The sequence below is a fragment of the Nilaparvata lugens genome, chromosome 9, assembly GCF_014356525.2.
Source record: "Nilaparvata lugens isolate BPH chromosome 9, ASM1435652v1, whole genome shotgun sequence".
NCBI classification, from domain to species: domain Eukaryota; kingdom Metazoa; phylum Arthropoda; class Insecta; order Hemiptera; family Delphacidae; genus Nilaparvata; species Nilaparvata lugens.
In genome coordinates this window covers 10579255-10599966 of record NC_052512.1, presented here as the reverse complement: position 1 = coordinate 10599966, position 20712 = coordinate 10579255, and the positions used below count along the sequence as shown (strand labels likewise).

General features: G+C 35.7%; 1 protein-coding gene across 2 annotated transcripts in view; it reads left to right on the top strand.

Annotated features, from left to right (window-relative positions):
• LOC111051870 overlaps positions 1-20712 on the top strand; it is a 206794-nt gene that overhangs the window by 169644 nt on the left and 16438 nt on the right. For both annotated transcript variants that reach the window (XM_039435477.1, XM_039435478.1), the window contains exons 11-13: positions 79-245; positions 7138-7306; positions 9745-9802. In XM_039435477.1, coding sequence (XP_039291411.1) covers positions 79-142 — 64 coding nt within the window. In that variant the 3' untranslated portion in view covers positions 143-245; positions 7138-7306; positions 9745-9802. The remainder of the gene's footprint in view (positions 1-78; positions 246-7137; positions 7307-9744; positions 9803-20712) is intronic.

The window sequence follows — 20712 nt, the reverse complement described above, 5'->3', positions numbered from 1 at the left end:
TCACAAAGTAGATTCTCAAATTTAGATTTAGATTTTTTTATTTCATATTTATATTGTATTCTCTATTCTGTTGTCAAGGGAATGCGAGAAAGTCCCCTACGATGACATTTTCAAAAACCGATGTGACGATTTTAATGGATAAAGATGGTATTATCCATTCTCAAGAAGCTATCTCCGGTGATTATTGGGAGGATTTTTTCGTATACACCAAACAAGAGGTTTTCTTGTGCAAATCAGCTAGAAACGTGAGTATATTATTATATACTATAGTGAGGTCCACGTTATAATGGCACTGTTTGATTAGCAATGGTATTGCTATCCTTGTCTATCATTCAACAAAGCAGATAGCGCTATTTCTCTCTTGCTTTGCTCTATTGCCAGATCTGCTTTTAACAATGTAGAATTAATAATCAATCAATAAGATATTTCATCTTGATTATGAAAATTCATTATGAAATTTGTCACAAAGTGAATTTTTGTGACGGATGGAGAGCCGTCGTCCAGCGTAAAATTAGCGAAATTATTCTATTTTAGAATAGGAATAGGATCTACTGCCGGATATATTTTGTTAGATTTGTAGTTGTGTATATGCATTATCACCATCGCCGTCAACCCCTTTAAATCATCAGCAACAGGTTCATCATAACCAGAAATTTCCAGATTTTGTTTACCACTCTGAGCGTCCTCGTATTTTATATTGCATTAGCAGCATCCATATCATCAAAACGATAAGCGGCTACCAAGTCGGGTTGCTATCGCTCTTCATGAAATTTCTGGAATAGAAATATTGTTTACCGGCCTGAATTAGTGTAGCAATTAGTATCATTGTCATCATTAGCTGCACCTTTAGCATAAGCACTAGTGGATTCAAACCCTGTCACATGGACAGTGGCGTGATCGTCTTTTCAGACTCCCATTGGTCGGCAATCTCTTTTCCCCCGGCCTCCTAACTTTCAGCGACCCGGTATTGCTTCAAGAAGACCTGGGAGAGAAGCAGTTGTTTGGTGGTTGAGTGTGAGATCGGGTCGCGAATCTCCTCTCCTTACGACATTACTGATACTAATTATTATTCTATCTTGTGTTAACATAGAATATTGTAGGTCGAGTTCCGAAAAACTCGGAGTTGGAACTCCCTGTTGGGTTTTTCTTTCTTGTCAGCTATTTTTCCCGAATTCGTATCACTGGGGGTGAACGAGTTATCCTTGGTTTTGAAACCTGTAAGGGATCTCAAGTTTGTGCTACAAATAGTTGAGTGGGGAAATTTAGCTAGGCTCTTAAGCAGATTATTTTTGAGGGCTTAATTCTTAAGTCTCGACTCTGTAGCTTCACGACGTTCAAGTTTAGTGCAGGAATTTGTTCGCTATTCTCCGTATTTAGTCCTGCAGTGATTCAGGTAACTGTATGTCAGGACTGGTCACTTGTGTGCATTTCCTCTTCTGTAATAAGGTAATCTCAGTTTTTAGGGATGTATTTTCCTTATTAATTTTCATACTATAGAGTGGCCCTGTATTTTAAATTCGCTTAGCAGTTTCCGCCTTGCTGTAATTCCAAGTAGGAAAAGCCCAATCCTTTTCCTAGAGAACTCAGGTGCAGCTTGAGCTCGTCCTCGTCAAAGTTTCTGGACTGCGACATCTTTTCTCTTTCTCTCTCTTAACTTTCCCTATTCTATAATCCTTCTAGCTCTCAGGTACAACTTGAGGACTTCCTCGCCAAAGTTTCTAGACTGCGGCATCCTTTCTCTTACTTTCTCTTCACTTTCCCTATTCTAAAATCCTTCCTGCTCTCAGGTACAGCTTGAGAACGTCCTCGCTGAAGTCCCCAGACTGTGGCATCCTCTATCTTTCTTCCTCTTAATTTTTCCTACCCTGTATAGCGCGAGATCTCAGTTCCAGACTAGAGATCGTTCCCGTCGCGGTCCTCAGACCAGCGAGAGGTGTAGGAAACCTTGTGTAGAGCAGGATCTCAGTCACAGATTAGAAATCGACCCAGTCGCGGTTCTCAGACCAGCGAGAAGCTTAGGAGAATCCTTGTAAACCTTTCCCCATCCTCTCACAACAGTCGACATACTGACTACTAATTTGAAAGCGTTTCGGACGATTGAAAGTGATTCCCATACCCTCAAGGGCAGTTACAAATTGGCCCTTAATAACCGGCGCGCAGTCATCAGACTAGCGCGGAAATCCTGTTTAGCAGTTTCAGAATTGCTGAAAATCCTTTCGCAGCTGCAGGCTCGCGATTCAGAAATCCGACACCCGAAACCTCATCCTTTGAGCTTTAGTTATCATGAAATTGGAATAGATATACTATCTTTAGCTTGCAGGTTCAGCTTGCTGAGAACTATATCGCGATTCACAGATCGCGAGTTATTGAACAAAACCCCATTAGTTACAGGAAGGAGCAATCCTATTAACGAATCTCCATTCCCCAGGCCCGATAAAATATTCCCTATACCTCAAACTCGGTATACCATATCCTGTACCTTATACCACTTACGCCTCTCCAATCATATTAATCTAATACCGGGTGCGGAGGTTCAGTCTGCACACCGACAGCCCGCAGTCTCAAATTGCGAAAACCATAACAAAAATTCTATATCATTCCTTGTTAAACCCCATCCCGAGTTCCTCCATCTACAACCTTTATTCCGGGCTTGCAGGTACAGCTTTGCTCGCCGTCAACTCGCAGTTGATTCAGATTGCGTACTACCTTTACAAATATAATTATTTGTGGGGATCTGATATCCGGATCCGTATCCTTGGTTAAGGTTACCTCAATTCTCCCTAACACCCAACCTGAATTCCAAGAGCCGAGGGCCGAATCGGCCAACAACGGCACGGGCACACACTCTTCCCTTCAAGTTAAATACCTCCCGCCAAAGACAGAGGGTAAAGAATCAGGACAGGGGGAGAAGTGTAGGTCCGGTATCACCACCAGTCAGTACGGTCACCGACCCCGACCCATACCCGACTGTAGCTAGTCCGCGTCGTAGCAATACTTCACAATTATTAGGAAACCTAGAGGGTGGAATAGGACATCCTAATAAATTATTTAAAATTATAAATCCTTGCTCAATGAAATATGATTGATTATTTTAAACAAGAATGAACAATTCTCAAGAAAATAATCAGCAAGAACCAATTCGGTTTCCCAAAAGGTGAAAGTACATCTGACTCTCCAATAAAATTCATCAATACTTTATCTGATAAAATAAACTCCAATAAGAGAACTAATGTGGTCTTCCTGGATATACGCAGAGCTTTTGATACAATACCTCATAATACTTTGTTCAATAAACTAGAGTCCTATGGTTTCAGAGGAGTCTCGCTTGAATTGTTCAAAAGCTATCTGAGTGATAGAATCCAGTCCCTAGCCATAAATGATCAATCTAGTGTAACTAACATAACTTTTTATGGTCTTCCTCGAGGTACTGTACTTTTTCCCATCCTTTTCATACTCTATGTAAATGACTTTTTGAATTTAAGACTTCTAAACTCAACTGTGATATCCTTTGCAGATGATACTGCAGCTATTTTTCACGGTAATTCATGGAATGGAGCTCATACCATAGCTGAACATAATATGCTTTCAATTGAGAAGTGGTTAGATAAGAATACCCTATGTTCAAATATTGAAAAAACGAATCACATAACTTTCTCTGCAAATAGAGTAGGGCAGCCTAACGAGAATCAAGATTTGAGACTCCATTCTCAGTGCAATTTAAACTTGGGTAATTGTGATTGTCCCACCATTAAAAAAGACACTAATACCAAGCACTTGGGAATCATAATTGATGGAAACCTTAAATGAGATGTTCATATTAAATACATATGTAGAAAAATGAGATATTTATCTTTTAAATTTTACCAAGTTAACAGAATTCTCAATAAGAACCACCCAAAAATGATGTATCATGCTCTAGTCAAGTCAATTCTGCAGTATGGCATATCTTTTTGGGGAGGCTGTTTCAACTGTCATATTGCTGGATTATTATTTGTAGCACAAAAACTGATGATTAAAACTATATCAAGCAAACCCAGGCTCTATCCAACGGATATGGTTCTTAGTGATTTTGAGGTCATGACTATACGTCAATTATACATAAAAACCATAATTGAGTACTTAATAGAATATAGATCCGATTTTCCCCTCACATTAAACTCTACACTTCATTGTTATTATCTAGGGGCCACTGATAACAAATATGTAACCTATAACACTTATATTTTATGTATGAGAAGGCAGTTAATTTACATACGAACTAAAATAATAAAACTTATTCCAAATCACTTTTAGCTAGATCAGCGGAAAAATTCAACTAGATGTAAAAAACTGCACATACAGTAACTTCTTCTTCCATTTAGATAGCCTATATAAGACTCAAGATTTCTACTTCAGAATTGTTCTTTCATTAGTTTTTTTTTCATTTTTCAGTGGACTCGCACACCTTTATTTTGCGTACTTATTCCTCTTTTTTCTTCCTGTCCTCCTATTTCTCCCTTTCCTTTTTTCCTCATCACTTCTTTCTTCTTTTCTTTTCCTGCCTATTACATGGGAAACCATAGTTGGCTAGCTATCTTCCTCTCTTCTTTTTTCTCTTCTGCAACACACCCAACCACAAAGCCCATGGTTTTTCTTCATATTTGTAGCATTTTATTGTTTTTTATTTGTTTTGTAATTCCTTGTCATTTTGTTTTGTCTTGTTTTGTGTGTTTTAATAAATTGAATTGAATTGAAAAAAATTAATTAACCTGAATCACCTACCGTCGACAAGACAGTGGGGATCGGCAACGTTGTTCTCCTATCTTTCTCCACAGCCATTATAACGTGGACCTCACTATAGCAGGTAACCCGTGCTCCGCAAGGGTCTATTCTCAAACTTGACAAACTGAAAACTTGACGAGTGGAATCTTGAATAGTTTGAAATAGCCCTGGAACCATCCTCGGTCTTAACATCTTCCCGTTTCACTGGCAAACGCTGTATATTTCATTATTTGTTATTTTATCTATCTATTATTATTTGTATATATTTTATGTAATAACCGAACTGGGCCTGAAAAAAACATAAGCATGTACATGATTATATTATACTAGTAGGTAACCCGTGCTTCGCAAGGGTCTATTTAAAACTGCAAAATGAAAACTTGACCTAAAAAAAAATTCGAAATTTGAAAATAGGCCTATAACCATCCTCGGTTAATGAAGAATCTTCATGCAACATTTCAAATCAATCAGTCCTGTAGTCCAGACGTGATGATGTGTCAAATATAATTTTCCTACATCACGTACGTGTATGAGCCGGCTCTTTCCATTATTATAGTAAAGATGATGGATAGATGGATAATTTTATCAGTATCTTTGAATGAGAATAACTTTTGAACGGTTTGAGAAATCGGTGCGGTTTTGATGCGACAGAAAATCAGTTATTTTTATTCGAATAGGATCCCCAATCATACCTATCATCTAGTGTCCCTTTTAAAAGAAATGTTCAGCTGCTTCTATACAACAACTGGAAGCATGGAAAATTGAAAATTTGACGTGATGAGATCTTGAAGAACTGAAAATAGGCATAAGTAACCATCCTCGGTTAATTAAGAATCTATATGCAAAATTTCAAATTAATCAATTGAGAATATTTCAGACGTGATGATGTGTCAAACATAATTCCCTATTCCTTACGTGTATAAGCCAGTTCTTCCCTTTATTATAGTATAGAAAACTGAAGAATACATAATACTTGAAAACCTCACAGAATCATATTGATTTTTCCAATACGGTACATCACTAAATTTTAGTTCGATTAGGATCCTCCTCAATTTGAATCAGGCAGCCTTTTGTTTTTCCAATTCCAAACAAAATACCTAAAATACTCGTTTCACTGGGAATTCGTGTCTAATAGTACATTATAACTGAAGAATATAAATTATCGATTATTCTATTGTGATCTATTCATGTTTTTCTTATGAAATTCAATGATAGGCCTACAGCATGAAGACTATGTCCAATTCATTTGTACTGGTGGCAAAATTTTACATTAAAAATTATTATTTGATAAAATCCAAGTTCAATTGTAATGAAAACGAATTCCTTCAAAAAATAATTGATAATACGTTTCGAGGGAAAAAATTAAGAACAAAAAAATTGGGAAGCATCGGGATTCGAACCGAGGAACCATCACTCCATAAGCTAGTCTCTTACCGTTGCGCTACATTGCCATTCGAAAATAAATGTCTTGTAACAGCATTACAACCTCATCATAAAAAAACACACTTGGGGCTGCAACAATGTAGCTTCATGTACGGTAGCATAGATGAATTTGAACATTAATTCTGAAAAATATAGAAGGAAAATTGAAATTTGGGCTTCCAGGTGCACGAGATTGATATTTTCAGAATCTATGTTCAAAATTTGGAGATCTAAATCATTCCCGTTTTTCCGGTATGCAATCCACAAGTTGACATGTTTTGATGCGAACAAACGAACACACGAACAAACACAACCCTACTCTCTCTTATTATACAGTATAGATAAGGACTCGAAATTGGCTTTCCAAAACAGGGCGTAGTCGCAGTAAATAGTTTCCAATTTATTGATGGGTTCCCATACATATGACTCATTCTGTACGGTATATATAATGCACAGTTCAACCATAGAGAAACAATATCATAAGTAGATATCCCATGGTATAGGGCGTTTATGTCGCAACTCTCACTGTTATCTCAAGCCGATAGTTCATGTAATTATTTCCCGTGAAGCTGTGTGACACTGGTAGTCTCTCATATTGTGCCGTTCATACACTCTTACCCTAACAAAACAGTAGAATTTGACAATAATCAACAGTAATTGGCTTGAGATAACAGTAAAAGTTGCGACATAAACGCCCTATACCATGGGATATCTACTTACGCTATTGTTTCTCTATGGTTCAACCCTGAGATCTCAGTAACCACTGAACCAATCTTTATTGGCCGGTTTCCGAGCTCGGGATTTAGGTAAGTTCTAGACTTAAACAGCTGTAGTCGAAATTGGCTTTTCAAAGCGGGGCATAGTCGCAATAAATAATTTCCAATTTATTGAAGGGTTCCCATACATATGACTTACTCTGTATAGATTACCATGTAAATTATTGTACTATTACAGAGTATCTACAGAGTCGTGAATCATCTTTCATTTCATAAGCCTATCAGCGAGTTACAGACTTTCGATGGCGTCGAGATATCCAATAAGAGAATGATAGAGAATACATTAACTGTAGAAATAGCTGAAGTCAAATACGTCAAATCAACAACAGGACAAGCTGTGGAATATGGTGAGTTCACGTTATGATAGCAGTTTTGATTAACATTAGAAAAAATATTAACATTGGTGTTGCTATCCTTGTCTATCACTCAACAAAGCAAATAGCGGTATTTCTCTCAAAGCTGCTAGATCGTTTTTTAACAATGAAGAAATATAATTAATAGATAAAATATTCTATATGTCAATCATCAGCTCATTAGTGCCGAAAAGCCATCTCCTGAAGACAAGGAAATAATAGAACAAGAGGGATAAAAAGAAGGATAGGAAGAAGTAGGAGAAGAGGAAGAAGAATAGAAAAGGATTGCTGCCTTTATTTTTTTACCTTGGAGGGTGGAGTCAGGGGGCAGCCGGCCTTCTCTCACACTCAACCTTCCAATACAACGCTAAATAATTACTATATTGAACAAATGAAATTGATAAAAAAAACAATTGTAACGCTCCTTGGGGGGTTCAGATAATATTTGAGCAATGCCCCAGATGGATACGTCACACATATGAAAAAATCTTATACTGTGTCCTCGGTGTTATAACCATAAATTTGTAAGTGTGAGTGAACACCATCAAACACCAGATTGAGTGAGTCAGTACAAGATTTAATACAATGGTCCAAATCGCAGGAGGATTCAACTCTCGCACACCCTAGATTCATCCAATGACTGATTGTATGAGAATGCTACTCTTTTGAACGTGTAGTTTGTAGAGTAGCAATTGCTAGACACTGGATTCGGTGACCTTGAACTATTACCTGTGTTGAAAACGGTACATAAATCCAAATAGGTCGAGCAAAAACCTCGATGCATATAATGCGAGACTGTGTCTCTAATAAATTCTGAAGGACTAGGATTAGTTCGATAGACCAAATGTCATTCCGACTTCGAGAGCAGAATCTTTTCGAATATTATGCTCGACTCTGTGGAATTATTACCGTAGCTGCCTCTGCTCTGTAGTAGGAGATCTGCTCCTAAGTTGAAGTTGGGCACAGATAAAAGCTGATATATTATCAGGTAAGGACAGAGAATATATGATCCCGATCTGACCCCACTCAATATTTCCACTTCAATCTGTTCCTTTATCCAGATTTGAATCAATTATTTCAGCGATCTTCTTTCATTGGCTTCTAACAAGTATGAACATGTCAGGCACAAAATTAAGCGACACTTCCACACTCCCGAAATGAGTTAACCCATGGCAGAATCGAATTACGGCCAGGAACGAGTCTGTGAGGAGAAATTGTAAATCGAATTCAGAAGACACATTGTGTAGCAAAAACAAGTGACTGACCATTAGAAAAGACACTTTCAACTGCGAAGGCCCGCTGCTCTCTAGACCAGAGCATGATAGCTACTTACTTGAGGGAGGATGAATTTGATGATTTCACTCTCCAGATGCGCCCCCTCCCACTACTCTACACGACCAATTCACCGCGCAGGAATTTTTACTTTCCTTGACTTATTACCATAAGTAAGGAAAGTATTACTGTGCGAAAAAAATTAAGGTATCCAAATTTCCAAATTTCTATACGTTTCAAGGTCCCCTGAGTCCAAAAAAGTGGTTTTTGGGTATTGGTCTGTGTGTGTGTGTCTGTGTGTGTGTTGTATAAGTGTATGTGCGTTTGTGTAAATTATATCTCATCTCCCAATTAAGGGATTGACTTGAAATTTGGATCATAAGCTCCTTACAATATAAGGATCCGACACGGAAAATTCCGATCAAATGCGATTCAAGATGGCGGCTAAAATTGTAAAAATGTTGTCAAAAGAGGGTTTTTCGCGATTTTCTAGAAACAGCTCCAACGATTCTGATTAAAGTTATACCTAAAATAGTCATCGATAAGCTCTATCAACTGCCAGAAGTCTCATATCTGTGAAAATTTCAGGAGCACTGCCCCATCTATGCAAAGTTTGATTTTTGATTCTCAATTATCAGGCTTCAGATACAATTTAAACAAAACATTTCGAGTGGAGAGGATTGAGCATGAGAATCTCTACAATTGATGTTCAGTAACATTTTCATATAAAATTAAAAATAAGCTCGAAATACGAGAAAATGTGTTTATCCAATTGCAAACTGTCGGCAACACTATTGATTCTATTAAATGATTCACTATGAAGAGATAGCAGACCTCGTGTGTCTCCAGTGTTATTGCCCTGTCACCAGCCGGCTGAAATCTTTGAATAGTAAACTTGAGATGCGCGGGAACACTAGCATCAGGTGATCAATTTTCATAACGGCAAGGAAAGTTGTGTGAGTGCGCCACACCAGATTTTTTCAAATGAGTAAGTTTCTCTGGTGCACCTTGTGTTTGGACTATCAGCTTGATTTAACAGTGAAATTTGGAACATCATCGCCCTATACCATGTATTTGAATCCTCTCCTGCCATATTTTGTCTATGATATTACATTTCTCATTTCTTGGAAGCTCATAATAGTTTTTATATTCATTTTCAGTTGGACTATTGATTTTTGATGAAGATTATGACCATCATCACAACAGCTCAGTCAAAACGTGAGTTATCCTTTGCTTTCATTTTGAATGTTCAAGCTTTAGATCCATACAAGTGAGGTTAATTACACAAAAGTAATATTCACTTGTTCACATGTGTGGTTGATTAGAGGTTGAATGGAGGTTGATTGAAGGTTGATTAGAGGTTGATTAGAGGTTGATTAGAGGATGATTAGAGGTTGATTGAACAATTTTCACCCCTTGAGAACGAATTCGTGATTTATGGAGGATTAACTCATATTTTACTCTATTTTTGAGGTATGATTTGCATAATTAAGTCCCATTTTCATGCTACATTTTGGGGTATGACTTGAGGATTAACTCTCATTCTCACCATTTTTTTGGAGGTATGGTTTCAAGATGACCTCCCATTTCCATGCTATTTTTTGAGTTATGATTTGAGGATTAACTCCCATTTTCATGCTATACCTTGAGGATTAATTCTCATTTTTACCATATTTTTTTAGGTATGGTTTGGGGATGACCTCCCATTTTCATGCTATTTTTTGGGGTATGATTTGAGGATTAACTCCCATTTTCATGCTAAGTAGGGGTAAAGTGCGAGTACTGCCCCAAAGCTGGCTTAAGGCTGCCCCAAAGCTGCCCCAAGGCTGCCCCGAAAGCTGATTCTTGGTTCCAACCTTGCCCAATCCAATGTTATCTGAACTAACTTAACCCCTAATCTCACAATAAATCTCAAATGAAGATCCTCAATCCCACTTTTTTGGGGAAAACTAGATTCAGCTTTTTTATTTCTTGAATAACTAAGAAACCATTAGTTTTACAAAAAAATTACAGGAATAAATTTTTCCAGGAAATCTTATTACTAATCCATTGACACCCCATTTGTCAAGATTAAACAAAAAATAAGGATCTCATGGAAAAAGTAGATCCAATTTCTTGAATAACTAAGAAACCATTAATTTTACAAGGATAACTTTTTCCAGTGAATCCATTTGTTAGGATTGAACAGAAAATAAGGATCAGTTCTCATCCATAATAGAAATAGATCATAAGTATTGATAAATTTGGTCAATATTTGCATGATAGAAATGATAATGATATTAATGTTGATATTAAAAATTTGATTCAGAATTTTTTCTATGTTCTACAAATCATACCATTAGCTGCACCCTACATTCCAAATATTAACCTCAATAATGAAAAAGAGTGGAAGTATATGACTGATCCAAACTTAATCCAACAATTCTCACTTTCTTCTGGAATTTCATTCAAGCAATGGTATGAAAACCATGTAATAAATATAGAAGAATAGATTTCCCCCCCCCTCTCAACCTGAATACCTCAACGTTGTGTATTTGAAAAGGAATGTCCACAAGAGAGAAACTTGCACATGAGCTACATGGTAGAGTCAGACCTCACATGTTGCACTGAAATAAAAGGTCTAACAGATTTATATCAAGCTGATATTGTTGACATGTCCAACTATAGCACATTGAATAAGAACTTTAGATGCATACCAACTGTGATTGACTGTTTCAGTAAATTTGCATTTGCAATACCAATGAAAACTAAAACTGGAAATGAGGTGGCAGCAGCATTGAAACCAATACTCAGAAAACATAAGATTATCAATTTTCAAACTGATGTGGGTAAAGAGTTCTACAACACAACTGTTCAGAATCTCTTCAAAACATATAAGATCAACCATTACAGTATATATAGTGATAAGAAAGCTGCAATTTGTAAACGTTTCAACAGAACTCTTGAAGAGAATATGTTCCATGAATTCACTATACAGGGTAATCATAAATGGTTGGAACTGTTACCAAAACTTAAAATATAACAACACCACACATCATAGCAATAATATGAAACCAATTGATGTAAATAAAGAAAATGAAAAATATGTACTAATGAATTTAGATGAAAGTGCACAACGTAAAATTGGCAATCAGAGTAAACCAAAATATAGAATTGGTGATAAGGTATGCATCAGTCAATACAAATCAATATTTGAGAAAGGTTATCTCCCAAACTGGGCAAATGAGATTTTCACCATACAAAATGTTCTCCCTACTATACCCTTTACTTATAGATTAAAAGATATGAACAATGGAATTATTGATGGTACATTCTATGAATATGAAATGAATAAAACTAAATATCCAGATATATTCCCCATTGAAAAAGTATTGAAGAAAAAGGGTAGTAAATTGTATGTTAAATGGCTTGGATTCGATAAATCTTATAATTTATGGGTTGAAGGTGATGATATAACGTTATATAATGAAAAATATGCTGAAATTGAAACAACATCAATCAAAACTACCTGTCATAAATTTTGATAAATTCCTTACTAAGAAGAATATCAATTATCACTGACACAGCAAACTTTTACCAAATTTCATAAGATGTATTGTTTGTGGTCCAAGTAATTCTGAGAAAACAAATACAGTATTCAATTTACTATTTGCACAGAATGGTGTCAAGTTTTCAAACTTATATGTATTCACCAAATCACATCAACAAGATAAATACCAACTTTTAAAGCAGATTATGATACAAATACCTGAAATTGACTTCAACATGTATCAAGATAATGATGAAATACCACACCCAAATGATGCACACCCAAATTCAGTTATGATATTTGTATGGAAAATCAACAGAATATCCGCAAATATTTCAGTATGGGTAGACATAATGATATTGATTGTTTCTACATTTCACAAACTCATTCCAGTATACCCAAGCAGTTAATTCGTGATAACACAAACTTGATTGTTATATTTAAACAAGATAATCGTAATTTAACACACATATATTTTGATCATATTCATCCTGATATGAATAAGAGAGAATTTGAAGAAATGTGTGCTCAAGCTTGGAAAAAAAATAATAACACATTTCTAGTTATGAACAAAGAGTGTACTAGAAGTAATGGTAGATATAGAATTTGTTTTGATAAATTATTTATACAGTAATATAAAAATGTATAGGAAATATTTGAAAGAGTTGAGTACACTCAAGGAAAATATTAAACAACTGCATGATTCAATACTCCAAAAGCACCATCAATCATTAGGTGATGTAGCAAGTAAGGAGGAAAACTTTCAAAAATAATTTAAACCTATCACAGAATCATTGGAACAATTGAAACAACCTTTTCTAGAAGCAACTATTAAAAAGGAAAAAGAAGAATTAAAACAAGAAAAAGAAGAAGAATTAGATGATGAAGAATTGGATGATGAAGAAGAAGAAGAAAATAGAGTATATGATGATAATGATGGAGAAGTATCAGTAGAAGAAGAATCAAATAAAAAGCATGGTTTAAGAAATATATTTGATACAAGTCTTCAAAGACTAAAATCATCTGCATCTAGGCGCGGTGTATCTACTTATATAGACAATTTCATGAGATCAACAAAAAGAGGTAATATATATGGTGTTCACTTCAACCCTGATATTGATGAGTGGCAAATTGGTGATAAAGTAGTAAAATTCGAAAATGATGATATTATAATTGATAATCAACATTCATTCACTCTCATTCATTCATTCATTCATTTATTCGTGGACAGAATCACAAATCATATCAATCAATATGATTAGGAAGGAACAACAGGCTTGGCCCAAATCTATTCCATTCCCAAATTTTGATAAATTAATAAAATGTCCAAAAAATAGGTTATGTTTCCACTGTAAAACGTTCAAGTTAACACATGGTCTATTGGAATTACTATTCAAGGCAGTACCATATACATTTATTTATGGTAGGAAAGATTTAAAAACTTATAAGTGAACACTTGAGATAACTAGAGTTCATCTTGATAGTTTGGGATGTGTTAAAAGGGATCATGGGTATAAATACACAAGTATAATCAAGACTTTATTTCCTCCAAAGATATCTGAGAAGAAACCTTTCTCTGGTAGAGGAGGAATGCGTGTGGAAGGAGTAGAAGAAGATATGCAAATTAAATTACCAAAAAAAAAAATGAAAAAGAATTTTATTCATTGGGATGATCCAAATGAATTATGTGAAAGATCAGATTTGTTAGTAAATTCTAAACTAGCAGGACACACTGGACACAATTCTGAAATTTCATCTATCATTGAAGAGTTATGTGAAATTGGGATAATTATAGGTGAAAATTTAGTATTATAGAAAAAATATATAACTGTTCTTGTGCAATGTCTATTGATTAATTTGGTCGATATTTGCATGATAGTAATAATAATGATATTGATTGCAACGTTTGTTACTAGGTACCAAATAACTCACCTCCAAACTGTTCACCAAAATATATTCAATAATAAATCATTTGAACAATTTATAAACATATTGGACAAAACTCACCCTGAAACATTCCCCACAACACAAACCAGAAAACGAGAAGCTAGTCAACCCATTATTGGCGCCTGAAAAACAAACTAGCCTCACTTTTTCAAGTATTTGTTTCATATATATTTAAATTTATTTCGTTATTTTTTAACTTGAACATATCTTATTTATTACTTCATCAATTCATTTATTGATCTTGAACATTTATAAGTATCTATTTCAACACAATGTAAAGTTTTAAAAAATAAGTAATTTGAATCTGTTTCTTTAAAATATTTATATTGTAATTGAATTGTATTTTATTCATCTTAAATTGTTTTATTTATTCATTCACTTTCATAATTTCAATTTATTTTCTCAAAGTAACCTTCAATCATTACCATACCAACTTAATTTTTCTATGCCATCATAATAAGAGCGCGGTAAGATTTGTAACATATCAAAATCTGATAGGTGAACAAAATCCCTATTTGGAAGAATTTAATAGGTCTGAAGTGAAATAGCTAGTCTTGTATCACCAAATGCGATAATGATTATTAAAAGATTAGATAATATCAGGTATCACGGCTAAAATTAGAACAGCCGAATAGAAATAGAAAGTTATTTGCTACTTATATTATATTACATAAAGTATTGGAAAATTTGAGGTTAGGCTTAAAATGCCTACTGATCGGCGACCTAATGATCGATCAAGTCGCATAACGTAGAATCTATCCAGACACCTTGGCAGAAATTTATTGTAACTAAATGGTATGCAACTAGAGGACTTTGAAAAAGCACATGGCTAATTGTTGTAGAGGGAGAAACAACTTATAAACCTTATAAAAATATACTATATGTAATAAATGTACTTAAACCACCAAATAAAAATAAATTAGAGTATTAAGGAAGTAGGAGGTTCCTAGGCGCATGTATACTGTAGTGGATTTGCATGAACCAATCCAATTATAGTAATCGATGGGCGGCAATAGAGAGCCGATTCGAATGTATTTTGTAAATATTTCTATAAATGATAAGATTTTGTAAATTTTTACTATTCAGTTTATGTATTGGATATGGCCTGAGGAAATATGAAATATCAGATATATGATATGGGTAATAATTTAGTAGATTGGCATGGACTATTTGAACCTTTAAATTGCGTGTTGAAGAATTATTTGAATTTATGTAAATTTTCAAGTTGGAAATGAAAATTGTGGAAATAAAAGTAGAACCTGCCACTTGCCTGTGAGACACCACTATGGAAGGACACTAAAATTTGTAGAGCACAAGACCCTTCATTACATTGTACTTTCTAGAGACTTCAAGTTTAAATTCATTTATTAATTTTCTATAAGACTTTGTGATGCTGCATTAAAGCGAAAGTCATTTAAATATTCATTTAATCTCTTGGAGAAGATGACTTCGGCCACCAAAAATCCATCAGAGGCCAAACCTTCTGCCCTGATATATATATATATATATATATATATATCTATATATATATATATAATATATATATATATTTATTTATATATATGTTATTGAGAAATATACTGGAAATTACAGAAATTAATATATTTATAATCTATGATCTATCAATTTATCATTCTATGATTTATGAAATGAGATATTATGTGAGATTACCTAAATCAACAAGCAACAGCAAGTCAATTCCAGAGCTGCATGCAAATAAATGCATATCATCAATGAATTGAAAAGCATATGGTAAAGTTTCGTGCTATAGAGCTAAAGAATAGTGTACTAGTCTTTGATATTTTATCTTGATATATTTATTCTTGTTTTTATTGTATATTTTGTTGCTCTATATATTCTCCATATTTGTCTGACTCTAATATTATTTATACAATATATGTATCAAATTTTTTATAGTGTACCATTCATTTTATTCCCCAATACCACAGAGTACAAATCTCATATCTATTTATTAATTATCAGTATTGAATTATTAAGGGAGTTACCATCCGATTTTATCACTAATAGAATAAGCTGGTTTACACAACAGTATATTGCATTGTTAATTAAATTCTATGGAAACAATACATTCCAAAGATTTTATAAATTGTTCAAAAGCAATAAACTGCAGGAACTCCTGAGCAAGCCTTTAAAGATTTATCGAAATTGTATTCTAGAAAACCACGATCAAACTTATATTTTCATTCTCATGCTTTACCAATTGCAGCCAAGCCGAGGCAAATCGTTATTCATTAGAAAAAATAATGTCTGGTTTGGCCAGAGCATTTTTTGAATTGTAGCGCCAAATCTCTGACTACAGTTCTGCCCGTAGCAGGCTTGTTTGCGCTAGTGCTGACTGTCCAGCTGTTTTTGGTTTGTTGAGAAAAAAGCCCGAGTCATTCTTGCTTTCGTCCATGATTAGTCGTTCAGTTGTCATTCTTCTTGTCAGCCCGTTCTTGTGCAAGAACGAATTTGTATTTTGTTATGTAATTTCAATCGAAAATTTCTTGTAGATAATTGTTTGAGTATAGTGTTAAATTGAATTTATTCGAATCAGATTTGAATCTATAACGAATCCAGTTTGAGCTTTGTTCAAAAATACAGTATATGACCTGCAAGTGGAACACAGAATCAACACGAAAATACAGCCTGGAAGCAAACCTATCTTTTTCCCAGATTTCTTCCGACCTCGAATCTGACCAAAACACCTAATAAAGGCTTCGAAGGGCAAGTAGACAAAATTGGATTATATCTGGTAGGTTTTTGCTCTTTTTATTGTTCATTAATGCAGAGTTTAACTGTACCAATAACCTGGCTCAAATTGAAGATTAAATTTTGCTCCTTGTTTGTATTCGATAATTTGAATAGTAAATTACAGTCCTCTAGTAGCTCTAGCCTGAGCTTTGTTCAGAACATTTTGATCCTCCAAACCGTGATGAATTTAAATTTGTAATTTGTTGATTAATTCACACACATTGGATTTAAGCAATTTCGTATTTTTCCAATGTTGACATGTTCAGAATGGTCTGATCTATGCACAACTTTAGTTTGTTGTAGCCTTGTTCTAGAGCAAGGTTTCTTGTCAATTTGTATTTGTCTGAAATTAAATTTATTTCAGTTAAAATTTTAATTTTCCTGAAACTAGGCTCATTGTGCTCTTTTTCTCAGGAGCTTGTTTGTTGGATTTTGTATTGTCCATTTTGTATTGTACATGTTAGTGAAGGTTAATCACCTGCATGATTTTGTTTGTTCAATTCAACAAGTTATCGTTTGTTTGTGAGTTGTTGGAAGAACATCATCTAATCATATAGTTTTGTCTTCAGCAGTAACTTGTCTTGTGAATTGATAATCAAAGTTTAACTTTGATAACTTACTAGTCGTGATTCTTCCTTCCATTTAGTTTTGAACTCATTCTTGTTTTATTGTTTGTTGTTTTGTATTGTTGGGGCTGAATTGTTTTGTGTATGAGTTCAAGATGGAGGAAAAATTACAGAAACAAATCAGGGTGCATCGCGCTAAACTGGAACAATTGTATGCCCGATTGCAAAGAATTTATGAACTGTCTAAAAATGTCTCTGATCCAAAAGTTGCTGAGCAATTTTTAGTGTTGTATCCTCGGGTGTCTCAGACCATTTCGGATTATGAAAAGACAGAATTAGTGGTTAATGAGTTGGAACTTGAGTTGAATAAAGACCATGTTGTAGCATTCAACGACTCACATCTAGATCTGTTTCAGTATATTGAAGTAGCGGCTAACACTCTCAAACAGAAAGAGGCGACTGATGCATTTGCTCAATCTTCGGCAGCTTCAGCAGCTAGTGCACAGCCGGTCGTGTCCGAGTCAGTACTGCCCAAAATCGACCTTCCAAAATTTGATGGGAACCAGACTCAATGGTCGGTGTTTTATGAACTATTTAAGGCATTGATACATGACAACAAGAGTTTGAACGATCAGCAGAAGGTCCAATATCTTGTGAGTAGACTTACTGGACAAGCAGCAAATATTTGTCGTCATTTGCCACCATTGGCTAATAATTATCAAATAATTTGGCAGGCATTATTGACCCGCTATAACGATCCACGGGCGCAAGTCGATGCCTATTTCGAACAAATTTTTGAATTTCGTCCAATAAAATCAGAATCAAAGGCAGGTTGTATTGCGATTTTGGATGGGTTTTGCAGTTCAATCAATGCAGTGAAGAGATTTCGACTCACTGATTTGTCAGACTCGATATTCCTCTATCATGGCTTGAGATTGCTGGATCCAAGTTCTCGTCGAAATTTTGAATCAGCCGTACGTGACAAGGCAATGCCAACTTATGCCAATTATGTTATTAATTCATCGAAAAGCAAATTAAGACTCTTCCTTCTGATGAGAAACAGACTGAATCGTACAATATGAGGCAAAAAAAGGATAATAAATCAAAGGTGTTTGTGGTTCAATCTAATGATTCATCTAACGATGTATTTAGTAAAAATCAAAATTGTCTGAAGTGCTCAAAACCGGGTCATAGGTTAGTAGATTGTGCAAGTTTCTTGAAAATGACTCCTTGGGATCTTCATTGTTTGCTTAAAGGAAAGTTTTGTTGTTTTCGTTGTCTTGATGTGGATAATTTGAGTAGAGATTGTCGTAGTAAAACTCAGTGTGCTCAATGTCGAGAATCCCATCATTCTTTATTGCACTTTTCCAGATCAAGTTCCAATGAAGGTGTTGCATCCTCGTCGAACTCCAAGGCAGGTGGCACATCACCTATTAGTTGTTGTTCTACATCCAACGATGTAGAAAATTCGACCATTGTGTTGTCGACCATCACTGCACATGTTCGAGATTGTAATGATCAGCTTTGTGATGTTCGTTTCTTGATTGACACCGGGAGTCAGTGTCATTTTGTTACAGCCAAATTGTGTTGGCGTTCGAGACTACCATTCCAGCCCATGAAAACCGTTGTTCGTGGATTCGGTGGTGGTACTAGTGAAGTTCGAGGTCGTACTTGTGTGTCGATTCAGTCGAAGTTGGATCCTACCATCAAGTTTTCGATGGATGCCACAGTGGTAGATAAAGTCATCGACAAGTTGCCTTCTTGTGAAATCGACAGATCCAAACTTCATCATCTTGAAAATCTCACACTGGCTGACGACAAATTCTACCTTCCTAGTAGAATAGATGGCATCATTGGTGCGGAGTTAGTTCCTCACTTGCTACGTGGGAGTCCTAGTACAGGTGAATCGCATGAATTGATGACTGTTAATAGTGTCTTTGGTCACATTCTGATGGGGAGAGCGCCGATTCTCACTTCAACAACGAATGTGTCGAATTGTTTTACAGCCATCTGTAGTCCATTTGTTAGTAGTCCATCATTGGATAGTTTTGTGGAACGTTTTTGGGAGTTGGAATCGTGCCCTGCAACAAGCTGTCAACTGAAACCGGAAGAGTTGGAGTGTGAGGTAAATTTTCGGAAGTCTGTACATCGTGTGAATTCTGGTCGTTTTGTTGTTGCCTTGTCATTTGTGGAGCCGCCCAGCAGCTTGGGAGATCCGTATGCTGTCACCAAACACAGACTGCTGACTTTGGAGAGACGATTAGAGCTTGACAGCAATACTTGTATTTCATATCATGAAATATTGATCGATTACCTACGTCAGGGTCACATGTTGTTTGTAGCAGATCAGACAGACCGAGGTGGTTACTACATACTGCATCATGCCATCATGAAAGCAAGCAGCACTACCACGCCCATCCGAGTTGTATTTGATGCTGGTTCCAGAACATCATTGGGTTTGTCATTGAACCAGGTTCTTCATGCTGGTCCCAAATTGCAGACTGACATTTTTGTTTTGTTAGTTAATTTTCGTTTGTTCCCAATAGCACTAACTGCCGACATTAAACGAATGTATCGACAGATATTAGTGGAGGATTCCTGCCGTCGTTATCAGCGTGTATTGTGGAGATTTTCGCCGGAGGATCCGATCAAAATTTATCAGCTCAATTGTGTTGTTTTTGGTGTTTCAAGCTCTCCATATTTGGCACTTCGCACCGTCCACCAGCTTGTAGAGGAGGATGGAGATCGTTTTCCAGCAGCCAAGGCGAGAATACCAAGAGACATGTTCATGGACGACTTAGTCTCATCTGTCACCACAGAGTCAGAGGCCGCGGAGCTGTATCGTCAGTCCAAGCAGCTGTTTGGGGGGGAGGTTTCTCGCTCACAAAGTGGACTTCAAATTCACCATCAATGTTGGAGAAATTTTCGGAAAATTTCCTGCAAAAATACAGGATTCCTGTATACAGGAGTGGATGCATGTTGCCGGAATTGAAAATCCCGCTGATTGTTTGTCTAGAGGTTTATCACCAGTTAAGCTTGTGAACTTTCCGTTGTGGCTCTCAGGTCCATCATGGATAGCAGAGGACGAATCCGATTGGCCTGTTCGAACTCAAATGGAAGAGATAGTGGATCCACCGGAGGCGAAAAAACCGTCAGTGTTGACAGTCACAAAATCTCCTGATTGTAACAGCAATGCAATATATTCATTGATTGGTCGTTGTTTGGATTATGGTCGTCTTTTGAGAATTGTAATTCTTGTTCTCAAATTCTTACGAATCTTACCCCAATCAGAGGAATCAGATTTCGATGTTGCTGAGATGTATCTATGTGAA